Consider the following 26863-nt stretch of genomic DNA (forward strand, 5'->3'; position numbering starts at 1 on the left):
GAAGGATATTTACCTCACTGCATCCTCAGAGGTGAGGAGGGTATATGTGCAGTGCTTTTGAAGGATAGTCTTAGAGCTGTCTTTTCTCTCTAAAGTATCCAAAGTTAAGATCAGTGAAGTATTAGCTTAGCCTCTGCAGGAAACATAATATAAGAATATGATTCCAATATGTAATCATTGTTGTAATATGCCTATTATATTATATTAATAAGCTTTTTATATATATCATCTCTTGGTAGAGCAGGGTATGAATTCAATGAATGGCTTAATGCAAGTGAGTCTTTCCAATTTCTGACTACCAGCCTACTAAAACAGAATAGGGTCAGAGTTAATCTGAAAAGCAAATATATATCCGAGCTCCAGTTTTCTGGTCTTCCCATTGCAATTCTCAATACAGAATATGTAGGGCCTATAAACTTTACAAAAGATGAAGGCTATTCAAAGGTTCATATATAGACTTAATTAACTGTGTTTGGCCTCAGTTTGTAGTTTCACTACTGTTTGTATTTCACAGACCTGGCAAAGGTCTAACAGAAGCATAATGGAATGACTCTGGAAAAGAGTTTCTGTGGCCAACACTTCTTGATTTTCAGCACAAACATAAGCAGAAAATTAACCACATTTACCTTTTAGTCCGTATCTAAACCTACAAGTCAAGAGAATGGACCCTAGGTTGTCTTTGGTATGAGCCCAAAAGAAACAGAGCTGACTGCTCTTGCACTAATTAATTATCATTTCTTTGGAGACATCGTCTGGTACTTTTCTGGAAACATCTTTCACCTTGGGGGAACATCATGAGAAGCAAGTCCTGAGGTTTGTACAAAAACCATGTCTTAGCTTTATGATAATGAAGTCAGAGCTTTCAAAGACTGCTTACCATAGGTTTGTGAGATTACTTAGACAGGAAATACTTAATTGCATGTTTTAGTTTTTGTTGCTTTTGTTTTTGTCTTCCTAGTTGTTTTTGGTTTTGTTCCTGTTTTCTTAATATTAGGGTGTTGAAACTAGAAAATGATGGGGCATCAGAAGTGCCTCTTGTCACTTTACTTCCTGTGCTGGGGGTCTCTTCTGTCTTCCCCTTGCTGCCTGGGGTTATGGCACCCTCAGCACACCTCTTTCAGGAGGAGGGATGACAACCAACACAGCCTGTCTTCCAACTTTCCTGTTTCTACCTCCCTCATCATCAACATTCAGTCTTCAAGTCAACACAGTGGCAGCAATCTCTCAGTCAACCTCTCCCTTACTAATCTGTTTGCTAATATCCTCCCCATTAATATGCCATTAGTTCCACTCTGAATTTGCCTGCCTTACAATAATTTGTGTATGCAATAAAGAAGATCTTTATTTTCTGAATTCTATTCCACCTACAAGTAGCATATACTGTGATTAATTTATAAGATTAGCACTTTCAGAGGTGTTTTATTCCACTGTAAGACAGTGGACCAAGAGTTGCAAGGTGAGGCACCTCCTAGAGGTACCCATTACTGACTACAGAGAAAGTCTAAATGACTAATTTACACTGGGCACTGAATTTTCAGCTATTTTGACAGTGGTTCTTTGGTCTTTGGTTCTTTCACAACCCCCTGCAAAATTGCAAACTACTTCTTGAACTGCAGATATGAAAAGCTGAAACAATATCAGTGGACTAAAACCACTTTTTTTTCCTATACAGAAGATTTGTGTCCATGCAGCAAAATATCATTAGCTCCTCTGCAAAAACTTTATCCTCACAGAAATCACTATTAGTTACTAGCTATCATAATGACAAGATGTTTTAAGTCATCAGCTGTCAGAAGAGCAAATCTGCCTAGTAAATGAAGCCTATATCCCTATATATTTTTTTTTCTAGTTGAATAATAAAGTGTACCTCGTTTGCCTGAACAAACAGGATTGATCCACTGACCAAATAACATAAGGGATCTGTCTTCTTGTTTTATGTATCATTCCCTGAATCTCTGCTTCATTAGCCAATTGGCTGAATATCAACTTTTAGATTATCTTTGGGTTCATAGATGAAACATCACTAAAACAACATCAGGACAACAACTGATCCTGTGTGACCAGAACAAACCTGTTCAGCAGTGGCTTTTGTAAATGTATGCTGAGGCTGCCAACCTGTTTTTAATCCATTTAAGGTGTTCCACATTAATTTTCTTCATTTTCTCTAGGTTTGTAATGAAAACCTCATGGTGTACCAAGTCAAATGCCTCACGGATGCCTGTTGCATGAAGTGTAACATTTATTGAGTGAACTTGTAATATTACCAGAATAAAAATCTATCAGTTTAGTTGGGCATAATCTATTTTTCATAAAGGTGTGTTGAGTGGCATTCAGTACATGTACCTTCTTCATTTCTGAGGACAGGGGACACTAAGGTATGAGGGAAGAAGTTTTGAGGTTTTGCCACAATATATACACCTGCAGCTTCAAATTCAAAGCATCAGTTGTCAGTTCTTCTCCTAGAGACTGCTGCAGTCTGAAATGGCCCTGACGTTATTTTATGCTTTGCTCTCTCCAAATCAAGACTGTCCTGTCTAGAAACCCAAGGAGGCCTTTCTCAGTCTCTATATAAATAATTCTTTCATACAGCCAATATTATTAGTCATAGTGTGCAATCGGTTCTGTATTAGAATAGTAAAGAAGCCCACTGGCACTGTGAAATGACTGATCTCCGGTGTGGATACATCTAGAGCACTGAGTCCCAACAGCCGTCTACCTCGAGGCATGGGAGAATTTAAGTTGGTGAGGCAGAGGAAGGATTGGTGATATTAGGGAAGCTGACAATTTGTGTGACTTGACAGCCCCTCTGCACAGACTGTACTTTTTTTTCCTCTTCTAACCCTCAGCACCTTGCAAGTGAAACTAGTTTAGGTGCATTTATTATTTCTATTTCTATTTCTATTTCTATTTCTATTTCTATTTCTATTTCTATTTCTATTTCTATTTATTTCTATTAATAATACTATTATTGCTATACTCTCTTGTTTCAAGGGTAGTTTCAACAGCAGCTGGGATGCCAGGATTCAACCGCTCTTGGAAAATAATTATTTAGCAAGCATCGGTGCTGAGGACCCTGAAGCCTGAGTGGGCTAAGTGGACTGTGGTATGGAGAAAAGCCGTATTAGCATTCTCATTTTGCACCTGAGGAGCTGAGGGGCAGAGACATTAAATGAGTGGCCTAAGGTTGCAGAGGGGAATTGGTGGCAGGATGCAGGCTTGAACTGAGGACAGTTGATAACCAAGCTAATGCATAAGCTGCTAGTCTTGCCCTGCACTACTTTTTCAGTGTTGCCTGTCTCCATTTTCCTTTCTGAAACATGCTTAGATAATAAAAATGGTGTAGAGAATTTGTCTGAGGACAGATAGCCAAGGGAAATAGGTGCTTTTTCTGATGTTTTCCCTTGTTCCTAGTGCAAGTGGTGTGTTATTTAATTCTTCTCTGCTTTGTGTCATCTATCCCTAATTCATGAACCAAGGGGTAGGTTTTCCTTCAAAAGGGGTTTGGAAAACTGTGATTAGGGCTGGTAGGAACCTACTATTTCCCTTTGAAGGAAAACCCTGAATCTTAAAAAGAATACAGTAATATAATTTTTCTTTAATTATGGATGCATTTTCTTTAGAAGTATTGCGATTTTCTCCAGAGCTCCTGGGGACTGCTTAGACCCTCAGCTTCCCTGAACTGGGGTAGTTCTTGGACCTGCAAGATGGGAACCTTGACTGAATTTGTGGTTAACTTCTCTGGCATGGAACAGCTGAAGCCCCCAAACCCTGTAACCTCTTAAGAACACACCAAGAGTCTGCAGTAGGTGGGGAAACCAGACAACCCCAGGACCCCCACCTACAATATAAACTCATACTGGGTGGGTTACTGCTGTGAAGGACAATTACAGGGCAGGAGACTATATTCTATGGCAAAAAAAATGCCACAAGACATTTACTCTTGCAGTATCTGTGCACTCACAGTACTTTTCCCATCAGTGGATTTCTCTTGATGCATTAGGAACCAATCAGTGAAAAACCCATGGACTTTAGGAAGCTCCTAACCTGATTAAGCTGAAATGCCTTGACAAGGCTAAATGTCAGCATCTTATCTCAGTTATTCGTGTAACCCCTGTAGAGAGTCAAGCACTTCCAGAGGGGGATTCGGCCTGTACTGCAATCGCTGCATATGAGAAGTGAAGTGAAGCACCCTCTGGAGAGCATATCTGTCTCTATTAACCACAAGCATGGGAGAACTAGATTAGACTAGACACCTAACTTTTAATAATTAAGGGTGTTGAGTGTAGATACAAGTTAGGAAGTCTTGGTTATCTTCCTCCACTGAGTGTCTCAGAGGGCAGTGGTCCAGTGCTTCCACCATCACACAATCAGACAAAGGGTTGCTTATTCAGTGACTTTGATAAAATTATTCTGCAGTGTCACCTCTTAATGGTGAAAGGAGATAAGGAGAATTTGTCATGTGTTCAGGCTTCATCTTATATATTTTCCCATCTTATTTTCCATCTCTGTACAGCCTGATTAAACAGATGTTTCCATATTGCTACCAAAAGAAACAAAATATTTTATGCTCTGTTGGTGACTACCAAGGAAGTCAAATCAACTACGATTTCACTCATCAGAAATCAGACTTGAATTAAAAACTTCCTTAATGAAAATTTAAATTCTTACAGGGGGGTCAAATCTCTCAGCCTTAGAGAAAAAGAGGTATTAGGACCCACAACAAAGAACTGATTCCATTCGTTTGGGAATACTGCTCCTGACTTCAGTTCATCATATAATCTACCATACAATTTTAGATTAAACAAGTGGGTACTGAATCGTCTTTGGGCTTGCTACTAAGCCCAGTGGTGGACATGAAGATAAAAAGTCCCATTGGGCAAGCCTTAAAACGGAGTCACAATTTATGCTTTAGCTAATCTTCGTTCTGTGTCTGAAAAGAAGAAAGCACAGGGCATAACAGAATGAAATGTAGCATCTTTCTCCCTGCAATGCACATCTTTTCTCTGGGATTAAAATAGGGTTTGCATTTTAAATTTTCATTTACTAAACAGAAAAATATTTTACTAAGAGGGAATGGTATTAAGGAGAAATGATTCTTTGTGTGCCCTCAGGCCTGGTGAAGACAGGATTTGATTTGCTGTGTTAGGCTGGAATCTGGATTGATACACAGAGATGAGAAGGTGTTTAATAAAATTTACATTTCATTTTCTCACTTGACACCAGTCTCCTGTCACTCACCGAATGAAGGGAATACGACAAATAACTTTTGTCAGCACCTAGACGTGGAGACACAGTCGGGGGGAGTGGGGGAGAGCAAGGGTGGGTTATTTTTAGCATCGCCCCTTTGATGGCTGCAAGACTTGGCGTGTTTTAGGCACCAGCTTCATCTTTAATGTACTTTGGAATGGAAAGGTGCAGTGGGAGAGAAAGCACAGATTAATCCAGCCACACTTAACCTGTCTCTGGTGATGGACAAATGACCTACTGTGAAATGAATGAGGTGACCCAAACCCACCCCAGCAGAACATTTTGGCACACGCTCCTCACTCAGTTTACATATCGCTCATAACTCTGACAAACACCCCATGTGCATAAGGATTAACTGCACAAATCCAGAGACAGGGATTTGTCCTTCTTCAGGAGGTCTATGTTCTCCTTTTCTGTTCCTGGGGTGTGTCACCCCTCATTTGTTCAGCTGAATTTTGAGTCAGATCCCTGCATCCCACGGGACTCTAACTTGGGAAAGAGCCAAGTGATGAGGAATATGCTGGACAGATAGCATCTCAAAAATAAGACGAGTAAGCATTACTCCCTATTCATCATTCAACAAAATCTTGAAAATATCAGGCAGTACATTTAAAATAAAAGCTGAAATAAATAATAATTCAGGCTACACTTTCAGAAAATGTTGCAGGACAATAGGTCCATCCAATGGCCACTTGTAGGAACCACCAGTCCCAGAAGTCTCTTCTTGCTTAAGGTCAAATCCAGGGAAGGTTCATTTCATATTTCCTTTTGTATTTCTTACTCTTCCCCAAGTATCCAACACCAGCAGCCCTCAGTACATGTGTCTGATTTGATCCAACATGGAAACTATTCAGAGGTTTACCCCATTTATATGCCACAGTCTTTATTCATAACTGCAAATTGAGACAGATTCATCAATAATAGGGACTAATTTTTCCTTTATCTTATGTTGTGAGGGAAAAAAAGCTATGAACTGAAACATATGAGACAAAACTGACAAGATGTTATGAGAGTAATTTAGGAGAACATTATTTACTGCACTGGAGACAAGAGAAAGTATCAAAAGTTCACATGGAGTCACATTTGCCTTCACACCATTTTCCATTTTGTTTTGGCTTATTTTGTCAAAATTTTCATCTTAAGCATAAAGGTAAGGGCAAAATTAGTAACTCTATATGTATTTTGTATATAATTGAGTATATTTTATATATATTTATTATAATAAATGCATACATATAATTTATGCATGAATTTATACATATTACCAGTTTGGAAGTGTTGTGTCTTTTTATTTTTATTTCCTTCTTCTCCACTCTTTTTATCCTCCCTATTGAGAGAGAGAGAGAGAAAAAAAAGGAAAAAAGGAAAAGAAAAAAAAAGCAGAGGGTAAATATTTCTCTAAACATCCCTCCTATCTCTCCTTCAAAACACATTTAAACTTCCAGTTTTTCTACTTCTTTTATATCCAGAGAAATCACCATACCAAGGATCCTTGCCAGTGTGTTCTGAAACCTTGGAAAGATCCTGCTTTTGCTCTTGCCATCACCTTTTTAATGTTTGATCTTAATAACAAATAGTCACTCAACATTTCCTACATTTTGGTAGGGATTTTTCTGTCAGTACAAAGCTAGAATCTGTTCACATCTTGACACAAGCATAATGGTTGCAAAAAATTAACTCAAAAAGTTCTATGAATATGTATGTCGATGAACACCCATAATTACCCTTGAAGTACTGCATCACACAGTATTCCTGACAAAGCAAAGGTTTTCTATTGCACTTCCTTGTCCAGTGGATATTTTGTTTGTGTAATTCCACTCTCAATAAGGTTCTTCATTGCAGAATCAGCACCTCAGAGAAAAGCCTTCTGACTGGACATTTCCCTCCTGTATTTGCCATTTATACCTCTTATCATATAGAAATTACTGCCAAAATAAATAGAGGCTGGGAGTTATACCATATAGAGATGATGAAAGGGTTTATAATCTCATTGCTGTTATTTGGTTTCTCTCTCTTTCTCTCTCTTTCTCTCTCTTTTTTTTTTTTTTTTTTTTTTTTTAATTTTGTCTTAGGCACACAATTCCTTCAACCCAGACTGTAATTAATTTTACTACATCACCAGTTATCTCCGCTCCCTAACCAGCCTTGTCATTTTAATTTTTCACAGGCTTTCTTTTCTTCTATCCATGTGCCTGCTCCTGTATCTTCGTGAAGTCTCATCAACCCTGGCCCAAAGCTTTAGGCAAATTTGTCTGTAATGTACTCCTCTACTTCAGACATAAGAGGAAAAAATACCACTTCCACAAAGGGGGGAGAAGGAGAGATGATTTTAACCATAGTATTGTCTAGGAATTTTGAAAAGCCAGTTTAAAAATAAGGCATCCTTACAGCTGCAGGCTTATATAAAATAATAAAGTTCAAGTGCTATTGAAGATGGGTCTACAGAAAAAGGTGTCAAGCAGAGAATGTAGACACCGAAAACACAGCAAATTCAATGAAATTGTTGTCATTGACAGCAGCAGAGCCAAAGTTTCCAAATTTCACTGACATTCAAAATGACTGTCAAGAAAGAGCTTGGGTCTTGGAGAATGGTTCTGCACAGTTAGATGCAGTCCTTGTAATATTTGTTTGGCTTGCACTTTGAAGGATTCACTGGGATTCATTGTGGGGAGGTCAGTACATTGCCAGGCCTTCTCTAGTAGATTTTGTGAAAGGGCTCAGTGTCTGTTGCAGAGTTCACTTCAATGTGGGCCGTGCTAGAGCATCAGTCTTCACCATGACATGCCTATAGAAGTCTGTCATAATCTCAAATCTACCAAGGTTCCCCATTCCCTCATGGGTGACCCACATGTTGCACTGTGGGTTTTCCATCTGGCTCCTTCCACCACTTTCCTACCTTACCATGCCTTCGCACTGTTTTTTAGGATGTATAACATCTCCTTATCAAGGGGTATTTGGATGTTCAAACTTGCCAAACTTGCCCATAAAACATCCACGCCGCGGATCACCAAACTTTCTGATGGCAGGAAGCTGTAATATGCAGGTGTCCCACAGGCCGAGGTGGTATTCCAACTATTGTAAAACAAAGTTTTTGGCTTTGGACATGAAATGTGTGTTCTCCTTCTCCTCACCGAGGACATCCTGGGGCAGCTTGGATATGTCTGTCCTTCTAACCATGTGTTTCCTGGAAGAGCAAGAGCTTGTTTTATCTTTGCCTCTCCAGGTGGCAACATTTTCAAAACAAGTCTGCATCTGCATCATCCACAGAGGAGTAGAATCCCATTTCATCCAGGTGCTGTTGATATCAGTCTAAAAACAGTAAGTGAAGTCTAAAGTATTTTTAGAAAAGATGTAACCTCACTTTAACCATGTTCTTCAACCACTAGATGGTTATAAACATCATCATTATCTCTAATCACCACAATGATTTCTTTCCCATACATTACACAAGAGCCCTTCAATTTCTTACTTATTCAGGGCTCACTTCATGTTTGTACTGAATTCTCATCATGTTTTTTTCACTTTCTCCCCACTTCATTCCCATGCTCCACCACCCACTCAATTAATGCACAGCAGTGTGGGAAGTCAAGATCAACAATGTTAAAGATTTTTTAGCCCTGCTTATTTCATTAGAGGTCTAGACATGCAAGACATTACTTATTCTGTAAACAAAGTATGGATAAATGCTTGGATTATGAATTAAAGGATTAATTAAAGCCCTTAACTGTTTCCAATATGTCTGATTTTTTTTCCAAAAAGAGGCTCTATTGTATATTTTTGCATATCATTTACATTCGATATTATTTGCATGTAATTTGCATAAATCCTGACACTTCTAATTATTATTTGCTATCACACTTGGATGTGATAAAGTAACTTACCAGGAGTAGAACTACTTAAGAAGAGTGGAGTTTAGGAGATGGAGAAGTCTTATTTCTTCAGAAAGGAAAGGATCTACTACCATGTGAAAGTAAATCTGGGCATCAGCTTTGGAGGAAAGAAAAGGTCTCTAAATCATTTCAAAAAGCCTGGACATCTCTTCAAGATGCACCCTCTTATACTTATAAACTCAATATAGTTCAGGGTCCAATGCTGGTGAATCTACCTGTGGTGGCCTGGCATGGACTACACTGCATTAGTAGAGCAGCTTTCTTCCAGTGGAGACACCAGAGAGAGGCCATAATCATTTATGGATCTAAAATATCCCAAAATGTGAATAAAGTGAGAGTTGTCTCTCTGAATCTAGATGAAACTGAAGCAAAAGCTGGCAGACAAATCAGCTCTTCCTTTCAGTTCTGTTGGTTCAATTATTTCTTTGATCAGAACCAAACAGCAACAGAGGTACTCTCCCAGAAACAGAGGCACTCTCCATCCTTTCATCTAAGGCCTTCTTGAACCATCACATTGTGAAGGAAGAACAAGAGGGAAAGGCATTATATATTCTTTTATGGCTAACATCAGACCTGCATCCACTAGAGCTTGCAGGATGAGGTTCATCTAACTGATGTGTGTGTCATTTATGTCTTTATCTGAACTCCACCATAAACTGGAGTTTCTCTGGGGGCCAAAATCATCTCATACTAAAGCAGGAATATAAATTAAATCAAAAAGTCCTCATGTAATTGAGCCACAGAATATCAAACTAACCTATACTGACCATTTCTTATATGCAGGCACCTACAAGAAAAATGACTGTAGGCTATTGCCAACCAGTGATATTTCATGGGGAACAGCTAACAACCAGATCCCACTTCTTGGCAACACAGCTGATACGTAGCCTTTCCAGATACAGAGGCAGAAGAGGAGACATCATTTTAGCAGGATTTTAAATCCTGTGCTTCTCATACAGGATTCATTTACATTATCTGGGAAGTGTGGATGGGATCATACAAGTGCATTGGTCATTATGGCTGTACTTGCACTAATGGACTAAAGATGATGAGAATCAGGGATAAAGCACTATTCTTTCATTATCCAGCCTGATCCAACTGGATCTTACCCACAGAAAGCCCAGACAGTGCATGGCTTGGGAGTTTGTATGAGTGAAGAGCATCCTCAGGGAATATAAATGAATCATAGCAGGGTCAGATAACCATAGCAGGGTCAGATAACAGGAGCCAGACTGTTTTCTATATCACCATAGATTTAATCTGTTTTCTCATTAAATTTCTGCACACTGTTCACAACTTAAGCAACAGCTTCACTCGAGCTCAGGCCCAGGGTGCATGTACATACTTTACAACTTTTGAAGTCAATGGCACTTTCTGCAATGGCCAGGATGATAATTGGGGCTCTCTTAGGGCTTACAGTCTGGAATGACAAATTTCTGCCTAGAGAACTGAGTAGCTCACCAACCAGCACTGGCATCTAAGCTCCTTCAGCTTGAAGCCTGGTTTGTTTTCAAATCAAGGTTTCTCACCTTCTCTTCCACAGCTGATTTGGCCAGAAACTTAATCTTCCTACATTAGTATTTTTCCTGCACATGAGTATAAAATTTATCTTGTGCCACTGGGGCACCTTGTAACCAAGAAGTTTATGGTACAGAGAGGGTATAATACAGTTCCTCATCTTCCAGCTCAGTTAAGCAAAGCAGGGAGGAATCCTCTGAGCAGCTGAAGTACATCGGTATTGTTATTATCACTCATAAACAGTAGTGTTCATAACAAGCTGGTGATTTAAAGGTATTAGAAAACAATGATATGGTGGAGGTCTAACTCAACAAAACACTTTAATTTTGAAACAAAACAAAACAAATATTCTTAAGCACAGATTTAACTAGGGAAGCATGAAAGCACTTGCTCATGAAATGGAAGTTGAATACATGTTTATTTGGTTTTGCTCAGGAAAAGGAAAAGGTTTACACACATACTGAAGATCTTTGAAAGGGAAGATGGGAAGAAATGGGGAAATTCTTATATATATGTATGTATGTATGTATATGTACATGCACAGAAATACCAATCAGCATTGCTCTAGTTTCTAAGACTACATTGGTGTCAGTATATTAAATAGGGTCAGGGTACAGGCACAGACACTCCACTATCTGCAGTTGAATTGCTAGGCTAATTAATCCCTGAAAGCTTTTGGCCAGACCCAGTTAGCACTCCTCCCAGCAAGTCTTAGAGAGAGTTAATAGAGGTATCAGAAGCCAAGGACTGTTCTCAACAGGCTGCGTGGTCGCACCTGCTTGTTTTGGAAGCTAAGACAGTTCAGTAGCATAGACGTGGCCAAAGTCTCCCTGTTGGCTGCAGAACCAGGTCACAAGTTTAGTTGTATATGCACAGCACAACAGTTTGTTTCTCTGTGCTAATATGGGTGTTTGACCATGGAGACAAAAACCTCAACTTCGCATTGACTGCAAGCCAGGCAAAGCTTGCTTTGTCAGTAGTCCACCACTTGACATGACTTCTATTACACTTCTACTGCTGCTCCTGTGACAATCTGCTCTCTGACATCATTCTGAGGTTTGGGCATAGTATCCAACTCCTCTCTTTCTTTGTTGTAACCACCTGAAGGCTTGGGTACATCTTTCTGGGCAGGGCACACCTGGACTGTTGGCTGCTGAAGTTCCTGAGAGTCACCAGGAGACGTTCCTCCACATTGCTGTTGATGACTGTCACTTTTCCTGGCTGCAGAAAAGATGTCTCTGTTACTTGCCTTACGCTGAAGAGTGTTCATTTTTCTCACAGTCTTAGCTTCACAGGGCTGCAGGCTCAGCTCCTTCAGTTGTACTGTAGCATGTCCTACTACTCTTGTTTCTTCCATTTCTGTAAAAGCAAAACTTGCTTGAGTTTTACAGTAATTTTATGACCCTAGTTTCACATTCCTTATCCCTCCATTCCTTTACTGCATGTTAAAGACATTAAGAAAAAGCAGTTATTTGATGGAAAATTATTTTAACTAGCCACAGGATTTAATTTTGGCAAAAACAAGTTTTGAAAACCCAATAACCATAAGCTGCTTCCACCAAAAAATACAGCAAACACAAGAGCTGCTTTGTTCTTATTGATACATGAATAGCTTCCATGGCATTTGTTGATGACATCAAATGTTCCAATAAATGATCAATAATAAAGTGTATAAAATACAGCTGATTAATTATTTTTGTTAATTATAATATATAATGTATTTTATATATTAAATATATATTGCTAACAAAGAAAATCATTTTAATACTATGCATCTACAAAACATATCAACTCTCTACAAATAAAGCTATAGTATAAAGGAGAACTTTTAATTTCCAACATTTCAATCCTGCTCAGGGCAGAGCCTGTAATCTGCAACATTGTTTAAAAATGATGTTGAAAAAAATTATTAAATCGTTGTTGAAAATGCAAAATATATACTATACATATTTCATGTGTAAATACAAAATGTTTATATCCTAATAATCTAATTCCTAATAATAGAAATCAATTGGAAAGTTCTTGGTAAATTTTCAGTAGTCACATATTTCTGTAAAGAACAGTTTTTCTTCTCATTGCTGTCTTAATATTGGGTTATCGACTCCTTTAAAGTACTAATTGCATACATCACCAGCTTCAACTTTCTTCTTTTTACATATAAACAGTATGTTGATCATCTACACCAAATCTTAATGCTATTTTGTGGTATGTATTCCCACCCTCTTTATCTTCAAAGGTGACATTTTCAACTCTGAAAATAGGACTCATCAAACAAGTTTGAATTACTGGAGGAGGCTAAAAGTTTTCTGGACATGAGCAGTTTCAAAGATGAAGTATTGACTTGGGATTTGTAGGACAAAAGTAATGGGAAATAATTCTTAGACGCTAGGATGTGTTGCGGTACCAGGAACTACAAATAAAATGGATGATATTCTGTGTTTCCACCAGTAACTTGAAACTTGACATTAAAATTAATTCAAATGGAATTTGTACACAGTAGGAAGAATGACAAGCTGGTAGACAGGAAGGAGGAGATGATCTAAGCAACCTAGGAACAAGAGATGAGGACCCTTTCTGGAGAGTGGGAGACCCTCTTCAGGTAAACAACGATTTCTGGGCAGTAGTGGGAAAGGAGTTTGAGATGCAGGTCACTTAAGTACGGTAACCAAAAAGATTCATGAGATCTTTTGGTGGTAGAGGAGGAGTGAATGATGTTCGGGAACTAATTTTATTTTTGCAGTAACACAAACCAGACATCAAAATCAAGTCTGAATAAAGTAGAGGGTACACCCAGAGAGTAGTCATGCCCTGGAACAAGCTCCCCAGGGCAGTGATCATGGCAACAAGACTTCCAGAGTTCAAGAAGAGTTTGGACAATAATTTGAGACATAGGGTCTGATTTTGGGTTTTCCTTGTGGAGCCAGGAGTTGGACTCGATGATCATTATGGGTTCCTTCACATTCAGGATATTCTGTGCTTCTATATCTCCATACAAAATAAGAGTCATAAGAAGAATTCTAAATTGCCAGGACTAGTTAGACTCAAAGAAGGGCTTCCATTTGAATCTAGTGATAAAGACTTCACTGAGAAAAAAACAAAACAAAACAAAACAAAAAAAACAGGAAGTCATACTAAAGCAATACTCAATATAAGAAGTGAATCATAGAATCATGGAATCAGAGTATCATAGAATCTCAGAATGGTTTGCATCATAAGGGAACATAAACATCATCCAGTCTACCCTACCTGCCATGGCAGGTACATCTTTCACTAGATTAGGGTGCCCAATCCCCAAGCCCCATCCAACCTGACTTTGATCACTTCCAGCAATGGGGCATAGATTAGGCCTCAAAACTGCAAAAATAAGCCATGAAATGCAAACTAGTGTAGGATACAACTTTCCTATGATGAAAGTGAAAAGCCACCTGAATAAAGTACAAAAAGAAGCAATATGCCCCTCCACCTCCAGGTGTCTTCCTGTTAGCCATGTATTAGTCAATCAAAAGTTATTTAATTCAACACCAAGATCATAATGTGAAGCTGAAGAGATTTTTTTTGTTACACCACAGTCAGACAGAGCAATACCTTGATCCCTTCCCTCTGAAATACTGCATATCTATTCATACGACTTTCTTCCTCATCTCCATCCTCAGCTGCTTGTTCTGAGACAACAACCAGGGACCCTACCTCCATTGGTCTTTGCATTGTATAATCAACTACCAGAGAAACCCTGTCTTGCAAGACTTACTGCAGCGATTAATAATTAAGATTCCAAAAGCTTAATTGTATTAGAAATGTGGGATTTCTTATGGGGGGAACAACTGTAAAGCAGAAATGAAACAAAAAGACTTCAGCTTTGATTTCTTCTCTCTCTCCAAAACCAACAGTACTTTAAATACAGGGAAATCAAACATTAGACATTTCCAAGTCATATGTATTAAATTCACTTAAGATATTGTTATCCTTGTTTAGATTTGAACATATCGGGGAATCTTTTTGTCTTGTGACTATTCCTAAAAGACTTTAAGTGGCTGGATTGCCTTTTTCTGACAAAAAAATCTTTCCATGAATTATTTACACGATGGCTCCAATCAATGCTGTACCTTTCAGCCTCCCCAGCCAAAATGAAAGTTCACTATGTAAAGGTGCCAAGGGAGAATGGCAGCCTCCCACTGCGAGTTTATAGACAGAACTAAGTCAGCACGCATTATGTGTCAGAGCCGACATCAGACAGAATCAGATCCTTTGATCTCAGACCTCCACAGGAAGCTTAGATCTCAGACAAATTAGATAAAAAATGAATTTATAGCAGATACGTGTCCTAAGGCACACAGCTGAATGCTGTGTTTTGGAGGAGTACAGCAAATATCAAAACACATAAACTGCAGAATTTCCTCTCCCCTTCTCTCTCTCCCTCTGCTTTTGTGATGGATGCTAATTAAAAGGAGATAAAACTGCAGCTCGCCTCTTCCTGCCTCTTATGTAATCCACACACTTCAGGAAGAAGGAGAAAAATGAAATTCTCAATACAGAGTAAATGGGTAGTTCAGCAGGGTTATCTGAATGCCCTTAGATCCGTGCAGTTGGCAGGTGAGACCAAAAAAAGCCACAACAGAATAACCACTCCAGGAACATTTCACACTTTCAGAGAGGGAAGCCAGTGTTTTATCCTGCCAGCCACACGTCCCTGAGGCTGTCTGCTTTTCAGTGACCTCAGAAGTTGTGTTTGATCAGCAGAAGATGAAAAGACAAGTCTTGAGGAGGTCGGTGGAAGATGAGCGTTAGCAGCAGTGATGCTAGGAAATAAAGGGGGACACAAAACAGTGGCCATGGAGCCACTTTGGGATGCTGGCTTGGACTCGCTGGTGGGAAAGCATGGCATGAAGGTCCATGAGAGGGAACTAGAAGAGGTGGAGGTTACTGAGAATTGTACAAAGGAGCCCTGTGTGGTTTTTCCAGCACAGCAGAATACCCCAGTGCAGTCCTCCCCATCTTGCAAGCTTGTCCGGAGCTTTTTGAGCTTCATATAGTGGCTATCTCTGTTATTACTTTAGCTCCTGGACCCCTGGCAGGAGGAGACCTTGTTGCTGCATGTGTAGTGGGCAGGAGGAATGACAGTCCCCACCCTGCTCCAAGAACACTGGATGAAATCATGGACTCATTGAGCTAAAGGGGGATTATGCTGCTGCCCTCAGTGGAGTTTAGATTTCACACAGTATGTTTGCAATGACAAGTAGACTAACTCCAGGGAGAATGAAAGGAGGTAACAAACTGATAGCCCTTTGGAGAAGAGCTGTGTCACTGACCTGATACAAATCTGTAGTTTGAAGAGACCTAAACCAACCTTTTTGATATCCAACTCTTTAAAGATCTGAATTATTCTCAAACTGCAGTCTCACCTCTTGCTACAGGCACACCACTTTCATTCTCTCCTGGATTGTAGCAAGGCTGGACGCGAGGTGCATGATGTTGTGCTTGCTTCTGGGGTGCCTTGGTACTGGCTCGTGGTATATCAGCCTGTTTAGTCCTCATTTCTGTAATGAAGCATATCAGTCACATCACTGCCAATGCATCCTCAGCTCAACAGCAATTATTAATTCAAGCAACTATTTATTGCTGGTGAATTAGCAAGGTAATCTAGAAGTATTCTTTCTGCCCAAAAGCAGAGAGAGTTTTTTTTAATGATCATGTCTTATGTTTTGCTATTTAGGAACCTGTCTGTTCAGGTAAAATCTTTCCTTGTGTTGTCACCATATTCAATAATATTAGAAATTCAGAGCTTAGTGCAGCTGGTGTTCATGATGTAATTTAGCAGTAAGAATCCTCAGCTTGGATTTTCAAAGTTATTTGGAAGCAAAAATCTGGTGAAATTACCGAGGAGGTTTTGAAACCAATGGGAAATAGGGGTCTAAAATGATGTATAATCTGAGAGCTTTGTTGGCTTTTCGACTGTGTCTTCCCTGTACACTTGGCTAGGTCATAACTTCAGTTAGCACATCTGGAAGGCCAAAATATTGGTAATTTTCAACATATCCAGAAGTTTAAGATGACTATTTGGGAATCAAGCCATCGAACATATGCAGTCATGCATTTATCTTCAGTTCTTCCCTTTATGCCTTCTCTATTGGGAAAGCCTCTTATATTTGTTTTAATGTTAATACTAGAACTCAGCAATCTTAAGACAAATTAATGGAGTTGTGGATTTGCTTAGGGGAAGATCTCCAGAGAAGCTGCATCCCTCCCATTACCACTTTGACACACGTGATGCTGATAACGTGGTGTGGGATGTGAGCATGGCTCTGCCACTGCCTCTAGGGCATTCACAGCGCAGGTGTCACTGGTCCTGGGTAAGCACCATGGCTTCACATTAACATCACTGTGGCAATGTTTTGTTATGTCACCCTTTATCAGGAAAATGCAGCAGCTTTTCTTTGCTTCTCAGTTCTTTATCTGCACTATAGAAACCCAATTTTCATCTTGTTTCACATAGAATTAAAACTTTTTCCAGCCAGGACTCAGTCATCTGCTATATGCACAAAACTTCATAATCCTGAGCTATGAACTATATTGCTAATTAATGAACTCTTCAGAGCTTTCTCTGAGTGCCATTGTACCCATGAACAAGTCAAAAAATAAAAAAATAATAAAAGTTAAAGTACAAAAGTTCATGAGACAAATGGGGGAAACAAGTTAAAGGGTCGTTAGAACAGCAGAGTGGGGAGATACGTAACTAGACAAACTTATTCTGAGACTTATCCAAAGACAGAAGATATTAGGAAAAAGAAAGCAACTGGGCTATATTCATGTAAAAATCATAAATTGTGTTAAAAATTCTGCCAAGTTTGCCTTGCCATTGCTGCTAAATCCTATTGTAGCCTCCTAAGAGATTTGCCAAATGAAATAGGGAATCCACAAGTATCAATTTTCATGGACATTTCCAACTTACTGTTGCTTTTGCTCTTCTTGAACCAGCAGAACACAAGAGTGAGGACGAATGCAGAAGCTACTGCACTCAGCAAGACAACAAGTATCAAGCTGGCCTTCTCTCCCATGGGCACAGGGAAGATGGTAAATGGCTGAGACAGCACAGTGAACTTTGCTCCTGAGAATTTAAAGCAGTAAGAGTTTATTACAAATGTAAGGACACTCATTCCACAATGAAAACACTAGGCTACATACTTTTGACAATGCTGCTGCTGTAAAAATTCATTCAGGAACAGTCCAGATGTCCTTCCATCCCCATATCTAACATTAGCCAACAACATTTATTTAGAAATGGGTATATTTCCCCACAAGACAAATATTTAACAACTTTTCTTCAATGTATGTCTCAAACATTCAGTGCATCCTGAAGCAGAGTCAGTGTCTTTGTATTTAACAGTCCTTAGCATTTATTCCATGAGTTTGTCCAGTCGATTACCAAGCCTAGAAAATATGTTCACAAAGAACTTGTTTCTGAGACAAAACAGATCAAGCTCATGCAAGAAAATGTTCATATTCTGTCTAGCAAGACAGGGAAGCTGGTTGCAATGAGAAAGGTGCTAATTCATGCACAATTTTTGCAAGCTATTCATCACTTATTTACATTAAGTTGTGGGAAATTTAGAAACGTTGACTAGCATTAAGCTGAGTCAGAAAACTGCTGGTGAACATGTTTACATGTATATTTTTTCACCATGTTGACGTTGACGTTGACGTTGAGCAAATATAAACAAAAAGTTTCAGTGTCATTGCTGTTAGTATGGTAAACACTTAGTGTTTGGAAGCACACAAGATTTGGGTAATGCTCTTTACACAGAGATCCTACAGTTTTCTGTAAATGAAATCAAAATCAAAGCAGCCACTACTCAAAATTTCCATGGTCAAGAGTTAATAGGGTTTCAGCATCTGAGCTTCAAAGACTGGAAGGTGACTCCAGCTCAGACAGACCCAACACAATGCTTAACACTGCTGTCTCCAAAATCAGAAATCTATAGGAGTTTGGATCCCCCATAATTTTTTTTATTCCAGTACTTTCAACAGTACTGGTGCAGCTAAGGTGTGAGAAATTAATGTAAAAATTTCAACTGTGAAGAAATTGTTTGGCATATATGTATCTGGGCTGATTCTCCACAGAAATATCCGTACAGAGTCTGGGCTTAGCATGGGTTCTGGACAACTTCCGAAGACATTTTGAACAGAGATGTGTTTGGGAAGAGCAGGATTTTAACAAAACTTATCACGGTACTCACGATAGACCAATTTGAAGGATGTAGATTTGCATATCAACCTATTACCTACATTATTACAAGACTCATTATCAGTCCAAACCTCACAATTTTAATCATTTCAACGGGCATATATTTTTTTACTTGTCTGAGTTCCAATTTTAATAAAAGTCTTAAAACCTTTTTCATCAATTCATTAAAAAAAATGAGAAGCACTGTCAGATGAAGGTTTGCAGACTAGGGTAAGTACTGTAAGTACTTTTATATGAAACTAATTAGCTTTGTGTCAATATTGTCCACCCGAACAAAGCAGAGCTTCATCAGAACAATGTGAGAAGCATGTTCCAATTGAAAAAAAATTGCCTGCAGATACAATCATATATGAGCTTCAATTGAGAGGAAAGAAGCAATCTCACAGGTATCAAGGACACCACACAGACAGGTTCTTAAAGGTTGCATTTCACACTAATAGTCTGCAAGTAGACTGCTGTTGGTTTAAATAGAAAGTGGATGGATCAAGCCCACTGGGATCCATATCAGTTAAGTGAATATTACTGCAAAATGAGGAGCAAGACTATGCAGCAGTGCTATGAATAGCCCTCTCTCCCCAGGAACTACCACTAAGCCACTTGGGATTATTGCATTCAGCATCATCGGCATCTTCTGTGCCGTCTCCAAATCGCATGAGCCTGAATAACTATGCCAGAAAGCTGTTCATGAAAATGTGTCCCAAACTTCTATTGTTTGATTGTTTAATTTTTGTTTGTTTGTCTCAAATGATAATCAAAGTATAAAAGTCTTTATTCTGACTCCAGCATGGTTCCCCATTACAAATGAGCAAAGGGGATTGCTTGTTTGCTGTATACTTTTACAACTGATATTAAAAGCGTACAACGCTCTGATTTACATAGGCGATACCTACACAGATTCAGCAGCTGTATGCATTGCTGGCTTTAAACACCTCTTTGCAACACTCTGACTGACTAAATGTTTCATAAAGGGATCTCTATTTGACCTTTGTTCAGAGGAGAGAAGATTTTGTGACTTCCCTGAAATAGCTTTCAAAAGACATTTCATTAAGCTGCACTTTCCACTAAAGAGTCTGATCCTGTGAGGTGCTGACTTTACATCTGCTCTCACTGAAGTGAAGGCAATGGGAGCCGTGGGTGTTCGGCAGCATCCACCCCAAAGTAGACATATGTTCCCCCTCAAAAGGCCCACCTCCGAGTATTCCCTGCACCACAATTCTCCCTTTGCAAAGCCATGGGAAGCACTCAGTGCTGATTAGCCACTTGTGACTGGGAGGAGCAAAGGTTTCTAAAATAAAATATCTGGATCTTAATTTAATCCCAGGATAAGAAAGGATTTCTTGTGTTATAAATCCGTACTGTGTTACACATTACCATCTATAAGCATATCAAGCTCCACCTAAAAGCAATTGATCTATTCCTAAGAATATTTCTAAGCTATTCCTATCTATTAAGATAGGCTGTTCAGAACAATGCACTCTAAATGTTAGTGATATTCTACTTTTTTGTTCAGATTTTTTCATTAGTCACTTCCACTTGGTTACTTCAACCATCTGATGTACTTGCCCTTTTATTTTTTTTCTAGCTTAACCAAGCTATACTATATTTGAATTTTCTCATTAAAAAATCCTGATTCCTACCTTCATTCTTCTCTGTACCTATTCTTTTTGAGATGATTTCTGAATATAGGTAAACAAAATTATCTTAGTATTTCAAGGCCTCATCAGGTCTGTATGCAGTGGCACACACACCTCCTCACCTCTCCTGGAGAAATTTTATCCATCCCTCTAGGTTTCTTTCTACCCGGTAGGTCTCAGGTTATACTTTTATATATATATATATGTATGTAATACCAGAACAGAAACTTTACGCATGGGCTTACAACACCTATACCTTAATTTGTTTTTGAACTACATGCCAGAGATCACATTCCTGCTTCTCAATGACTTGACAGGTAATCAGCACTTTGACCCTTATATACATTCAGAGACAGATTTGTAGATAAATTCAGGCCCCCAAACAGTTGTGCAGGTGCTTGTTTCATGCAGATGCCCTGAGGCCTTTAACAGCTGGAGTTCAGGTATTGCCCAAGATGCCAACATCCCCCTCAGCTTGTATTTCTTAGGAGGTATAACCACATCTGCCCCTTCAGTGTTATGGTGGCTCAAGAGGTCCTGATGTCACATCTGTAAACTGTCAGGGATACCCTGAGCAGAGCCCAGTCCTGGAGGCATGCTCTGAGTGTGAATAACCTGCTGCACCCATAAAGATGGCCAGGTGCAGCCAAACGGTGGGTGAAAAGCAGTACAAAAACTGACTGGGAGCATAGATGGAAAATTACAGAGAACAGGCAGAAAAAAGGAGACTCCATTTACAGGAAAAAAAGCTTGCTCTGGCTGCTTAACTTGCCTATGTACCCAATTACTGTAGGAAAGTTCATGGTTAGGGAATCCAAGAAAAAGAGATACCTCTCTGTAGTAATAGTTCTCTCTTCTAACTCATCTTCATTTTGGGCATCTTAAATGAACAGTACGGTACTTACCCAGCTCACTTGCTGCTTGGAGGATACCAGTTTGGACATGTAGCAAAAATCTGGCTGTTCAGAGGTTTTGCATTGCTCACCTCATGCAAGCAAAGATTACTTCCCTTTTTATAAATTCAGATCACCTGTACTGTTTTGAGCTCATTTACAAAATCAACAAACAAAAAATGGATCCTACCTGGTGGTGATGTGACAGTAAATACAAGGTTCCAGTTTGTGCCTGAGCTAGACACAGCCAGACTGGAAAAGCTTGCACATCCATCTATGACCTGCACTTCAGTGAGCCCTGCATAGCGATACAAAAAAATTAATTGCAGTTAACAACTTCCAGGCAAGCATGACTTAGTAACTAAGGAAAAAAAAAAAAAAAAAAAAAAAAAAAAAAGAGCAAACCAGGAGAGTCCTTGTAACTTGAAGAGGACTTGGGAAAATCTGACCTCACTGTCCTTCCTAATTGTAAACTTTTTGTCTCATCCCAGAAATTTCATATAGAGCAAGGTCTTCAGAGGTATTTGGGCACCTAATCCTCCTGGAGTTACCTTGTGAACCTTGGGTCACTGAGCTCCTTGTGATAAACTTTGTGCACGTCCATATCATGGCAGTGTAATCTGAATACAAACACTAAGGCAATCAAGAAGTAATGGGAGCTATGTAGACATGTTCAAAAGTTCCACTTGATCATCTTTTTCATTTAACTTCTGTGTTTTGAATTAATTCTGTGACATTACATCACCAGTATCAGGAGAGTATTAATGACTAAGTATTTTTGTGCTAAAGGGATGGTCTCAAAGAACCAGCCACAGCAGACAAGGGAAATAGTTGATTGTTTTAACCCTTTCCTTAACTGTAGATATTTCACCTCATCATATGGACCCTGACATGCTGTTAAAGCATTTTGAGCTTTCCTCCAACCCTGTCAGAAGCTTTGAAAAGGATTTGAACAATGAAGAATGTCTGTGGTGATGACCCTGTTATCACACACAAGAGACTTTTAACTGGAAACCTCGCAGGGGAAATCTCCATGGGAAGCATTAAAATGAAACCCAGGAGGGAAATTCTTCATCCCTTTACCTCTTGTTCTAAGCTACAAGGGAATGCATTCTGACCCGGCATTTACACATGCTTTGGTTTTTATTTTTGTAGGCTCTTTTTTTAAAAAAATATAATTTACTTTGCAACTGGATCTCCATTTTATTGTGTGTATCTCTGAGTACCAGCCAAGTTCTGGCCCTTGAGTAATGTTGAGCAGGCCTGGGCTTCATTCAGGCTCTTGGAGTGAGAAGGGTAAACTCCTAAAGACTAACAAATTTCAAAATGTTAGTTCAGGTGGGGGTGAGAAGTCAGAACTTCCTTAAGATTCTGGACTCAATCCAGTGATCACAAACACAGACTTTTGCTTTCTCAGAGACAACATGTAATAACCATTTGCTTTGCAAAGCAGGTGGTTTGACATTTTATTGCTGTTAAGCAGAACAGGTGAAGGTACGTAAAGACTGAATGTGAGGAACACATTTATACTCTTCCATGAGCACACCCAGGATATTGAACAACATGGAGAAGCAGCAAACTTTGCGACACCTTGCGATCACAAATTCTTGGGAGTGCTCATCAGGTGGGGACAGGGCTTTTGATGGTAAACTGGACTGTAAGAGTTTTTCCCATAACAATGTATATCTTACACCACCTACCCTCTTCTGTTCCCAGAGCTTGCTATGATACCCAGCTCTAGATGAGCTGAATTTTCCTGATGTACTTTTATTAAGGATTTTATTGACATAAATTTGTGAAACGTCAAGGATATCTGCTATGAATATTTGGAAGCTCCTTTGCATGTCAAATGTATGTAGAGACTTGTAAGGAAAAGTACGGCATTCCTTTACTTCCCTGGCCCTCAGACCTTTGTCCCATCAGCTCAGTGCTTCAGAGATGGTCATCAATCCCTACTGGGCTGACCGCTAGTGTTCAATTTGGGCTAGGAAACCTAGGAGAAGTGTCCAAATGGTCTTGGAAGCACAGAGAAAATGAATGGCATTTATTTCAGAGATGCCTCCTACAAGAAGGAGAGTGGCCTGAAGAGGAAATCTGTAATTGTGACCATAGCACTGTGTTCCCCCACCTTGACCTGTATCTTCACATTTGAAGGAAAAATGAAAGATCTTCTCCTATTACACAGTTAACTTAGCACTAAAGCATCACTACTGGTGGTCTGTAGAGTGATCCACAGAAAACAATTTCTCCAGTCCTGCCTCTGTTTCTCTCCCACACTTAGTGTCTACGCCTATACCCCAAGAACTAAACAGTGCCAGGATCTGTTCTGTGGCGCTGAAGAACTAGCATGTCCTGGCCAAACTTCTGTTCTGGAACTCTTATAGCCTCCAAACAGAGATGAGGCATGCAAACTGCCTACTGAGTTTTTTTATTTGCTATACTGACTTCTGAAGCTTGACCAGCGATTGCCAGAGAGGAGTCTTTAGGCAAAAGCAAGCCACATTTTAATGATTTAGCAACAGAAATGATAAAGCTTCCCCTCCCTATGACCCAGTACTATTTAATATATTAATATCCCAGTTAGTTTTGTGTACATATTTCTCCATTTGTGTACAGTGTCTAGCACACTAAACCCATAATTACAATGTGAGTCTCCGAGAACAGCTGTCATATATAAATAATCAGTAATTTATTCTGTGAAAAGACCTGAAGGAAACATGGGAATCTAGATTTCTCTAATTGCTCCATCCTGATCTTGGCTCTTCTATTTACCTATGCCACATACAACCCTCTTTATGGTACCACCTGCCTTGACTACCAACACTTTTCTTGTCTCTGATGCTCACTGTAGCACCACCACTTTTATAGAGGGTCTTGTCTGCTGCGTTCAAATATTTCATAATTACCATTTCTAGTCTATGACGAAGCCTGGAGTACTGTACTGTACTCCTCAACAGAGACTATCTCAGCTTTCGGGCACATATGCTTCAAAGCTCAGAATATTATATATGTGAGTCTTCACAAAGATCTCTCAGGCAAGCTGGTATTTAACGCAGAAGCAAGCTAATTTGGAGCTAAACTACTTTCCATGAGGCAGTTTGGCTGCTGTCAGATGAAGCAGCCTCAGTGTGCTAGACGGGACCCATTTCGATTAAATGCTGCTTTCATATGCTTCAAAAGACGAGTACAATAAGGACGTTTGTCAAAGGAAAAACTGCAGAAAACTATTACATGCAGAACATCTGTACTACGCACTTCATTCTTTGCTGGAGTTTATTGACTATTAATTTGATACATGTATCTTTTAAAGAATGTGAATTGCATTTCTCTGCAGTGACTTTTCTTTCTATTTCTCTCACTCTGTATTGTCTCTCATTCCATGTCTCTTTTCCATGCCTTATCTCTTTTCCAATGTTTCTTTCCTTCCTTCCTTCCTTCCTTCCTTCCTTCCTTCCTTCCTTCCTTCCTTCCTTCCTTCCTTCCACTAGCACCACTAGCTGAGTCAATAATTTGTGTCCCATCCAGACTCAAACTCCTAAACCTCTGAGGCATACCTCCCTGAGAAGGCATGAACAACAACAGAAAAGACCAAAGGACTTTCTAATCTGTAAACCTGGAGCTGTGATGAGGTACGAAGAACTTCATATTAACAGAAACATGAACTGGACCCAAAGGATGAGAAGCTCTGACCTACACTATGAGTGCCACTTAGCTTCTCCAAATGTGAACTTTTCAATCAAAGTTAACACACAAATGACCTTATTGCAAACAAAACACTTTACCTACATTAGGAAAGCTCACTTTTGAGAGTGTGCACTGCTTGCTTACATTTTAAGACTTTAGTAATTAACATTATGATGCTCTATAATCAATTTCATTTCCATTTTCTAGTTTACAAGCATATGATCATCCACAGGTTTTCAGTTCAGTGCTATACTTAAACAACGATCTATATCTAAGTATGTTCATAGTCTCAATAACCTCAAGGGAAATACTCACATGCTTAGAGTTAATCATGAGTTCAGGTCTTCTGATAAATGAGGACCAGAAGGGAAACATTTAAATCCCTCATGAAAAACATTTTCACATTGAAGTATGCTAATTAAAAACAATAGTCAGTTGTTTCTGTCTGTACTTGGCCTGATCATTTGCTGGGACAAACAGATTGTCATTGACTCTAAGGAAATTACCCTAATTAACATTAGCTGAAAATCAGGTATTGGGATTTCTAATTCTCCAGTCTTTTCTTTTTTGATCTGAGACGCATCTTTTCAAGATAAACTACTAGATATACTCCCTTCAAGCTACCAGAGTACAAAAACACTTTGTATAATCTTCTTTTTCTCTAGGATACAACCACAAAGTTCCTCAAACTTCAATATAACAGTCTTTCTTTTTTTTTTTTGGTGCAAAGACTAACTTTGAAACCCAATCATTTTCTGCAAGAATTTCACCATAAATTTATCACCATCATTTCCCACAGTTGCTTTGCCATAACTCTTGCTGTAAGAAAACATTTCCAAACCTTTTAGCACAGCCTCGGAGGAGCCCTTGAGGTGAGCTGATACAACCCAGGGTTCTGAGGGAGGTCCCAGTTCTTCAACCCTTCGACCCTGGGAAGAATAACAAAATAGCAGGATTAAGATCTTTTCTCCAAACCAAGAGGGAAGAAAGTTCTGATGGCTTTAATAATTTTAGTAATTTATTAATGCCCAAAAGGAGGGAAGTTTGGATCTACACCCTATGTGTTACAAACAATGCCAAACACCTCACCATAACTCACTATGGCATTAAACTCAGGAGGAACCAGTTCTGGAAACCAGTCTGTTCCAATAGTCTGGCATGGGTTTTGCTGCTTCACTGCAAGTAACTAGGATCACGTTCACACCATCTAAGAGAAGTAGTGAATTTTGACATCATCATAGCATCTAATTTCACAGGGCCACAGAATCTCAACATGGTAGAGATTGGAAAAGACCTCTGGAGGTCATCTGGCCCACCCTCCCCACTCAAGCAGGGCTACTTGAAGCAGGTTACCCAGAATTATATCCTTTTGAATATCTCCAAGGATAGAGACTCCGCCAATTCAAGGAAACTGAGTAAATTATGTCTATTTAGTGAGGGTGAGGATATATGCTCAATGAAAGAAACTACTTGTTATACCTAAATTATTCATCCATAATCAGTGGGGAGGATAGATCACATAGATCTAGATCCATGCAAAAATATTAGTTTTCATATACATATATATATATATAAATATTTTTGAGGGACTTTTTAGTTCTCAAGTCTTGCAAAAAAACATGTATGAAGAAGGTTCTGAAACTCAGGGGAGGATCCAATTGCCCAGATGTAGGCAGATGTTTGTATGCCATTTCAGATAGCCAATGATGTCTGACATCCATCTGAGTCAGAAGATCTGATGCTTTGCTAGTAGAAAAC

At 39.2% G+C, this 26863-nt stretch overlaps 1 protein-coding gene across 1 annotated transcript in view; it reads right to left on the reverse strand.

Moving 5' to 3' along the window:
* Window positions 1–11658: 11658 nt before the first annotated feature.
* PKHD1 (PKHD1 ciliary IPT domain containing fibrocystin/polyductin) overlaps window positions 11659–26863 on the reverse strand; it is a 253965-nt gene continuing 238760 nt past the window's right edge. Inside the window, exons 61-65 of the mRNA XM_032185191.1 lie at window positions 25947–26034; window positions 21612–21719; window positions 17602–17757; window positions 16055–16189; window positions 11659–12014 (exon numbers count right to left, since the gene is read on the reverse strand). Coding sequence (XP_032041082.1) covers window positions 11659–12014; window positions 16055–16189; window positions 17602–17757; window positions 21612–21719; window positions 25947–26034 — 843 coding nt within the window. The remainder of the gene's footprint in view (window positions 12015–16054; window positions 16190–17601; window positions 17758–21611; window positions 21720–25946; window positions 26035–26863) is intronic.

Source organism: Aythya fuligula, chromosome 3 (assembly GCF_009819795.1).
Source record: "Aythya fuligula isolate bAytFul2 chromosome 3, bAytFul2.pri, whole genome shotgun sequence".
Classification (NCBI taxonomy): domain Eukaryota; kingdom Metazoa; phylum Chordata; class Aves; order Anseriformes; family Anatidae; genus Aythya; species Aythya fuligula.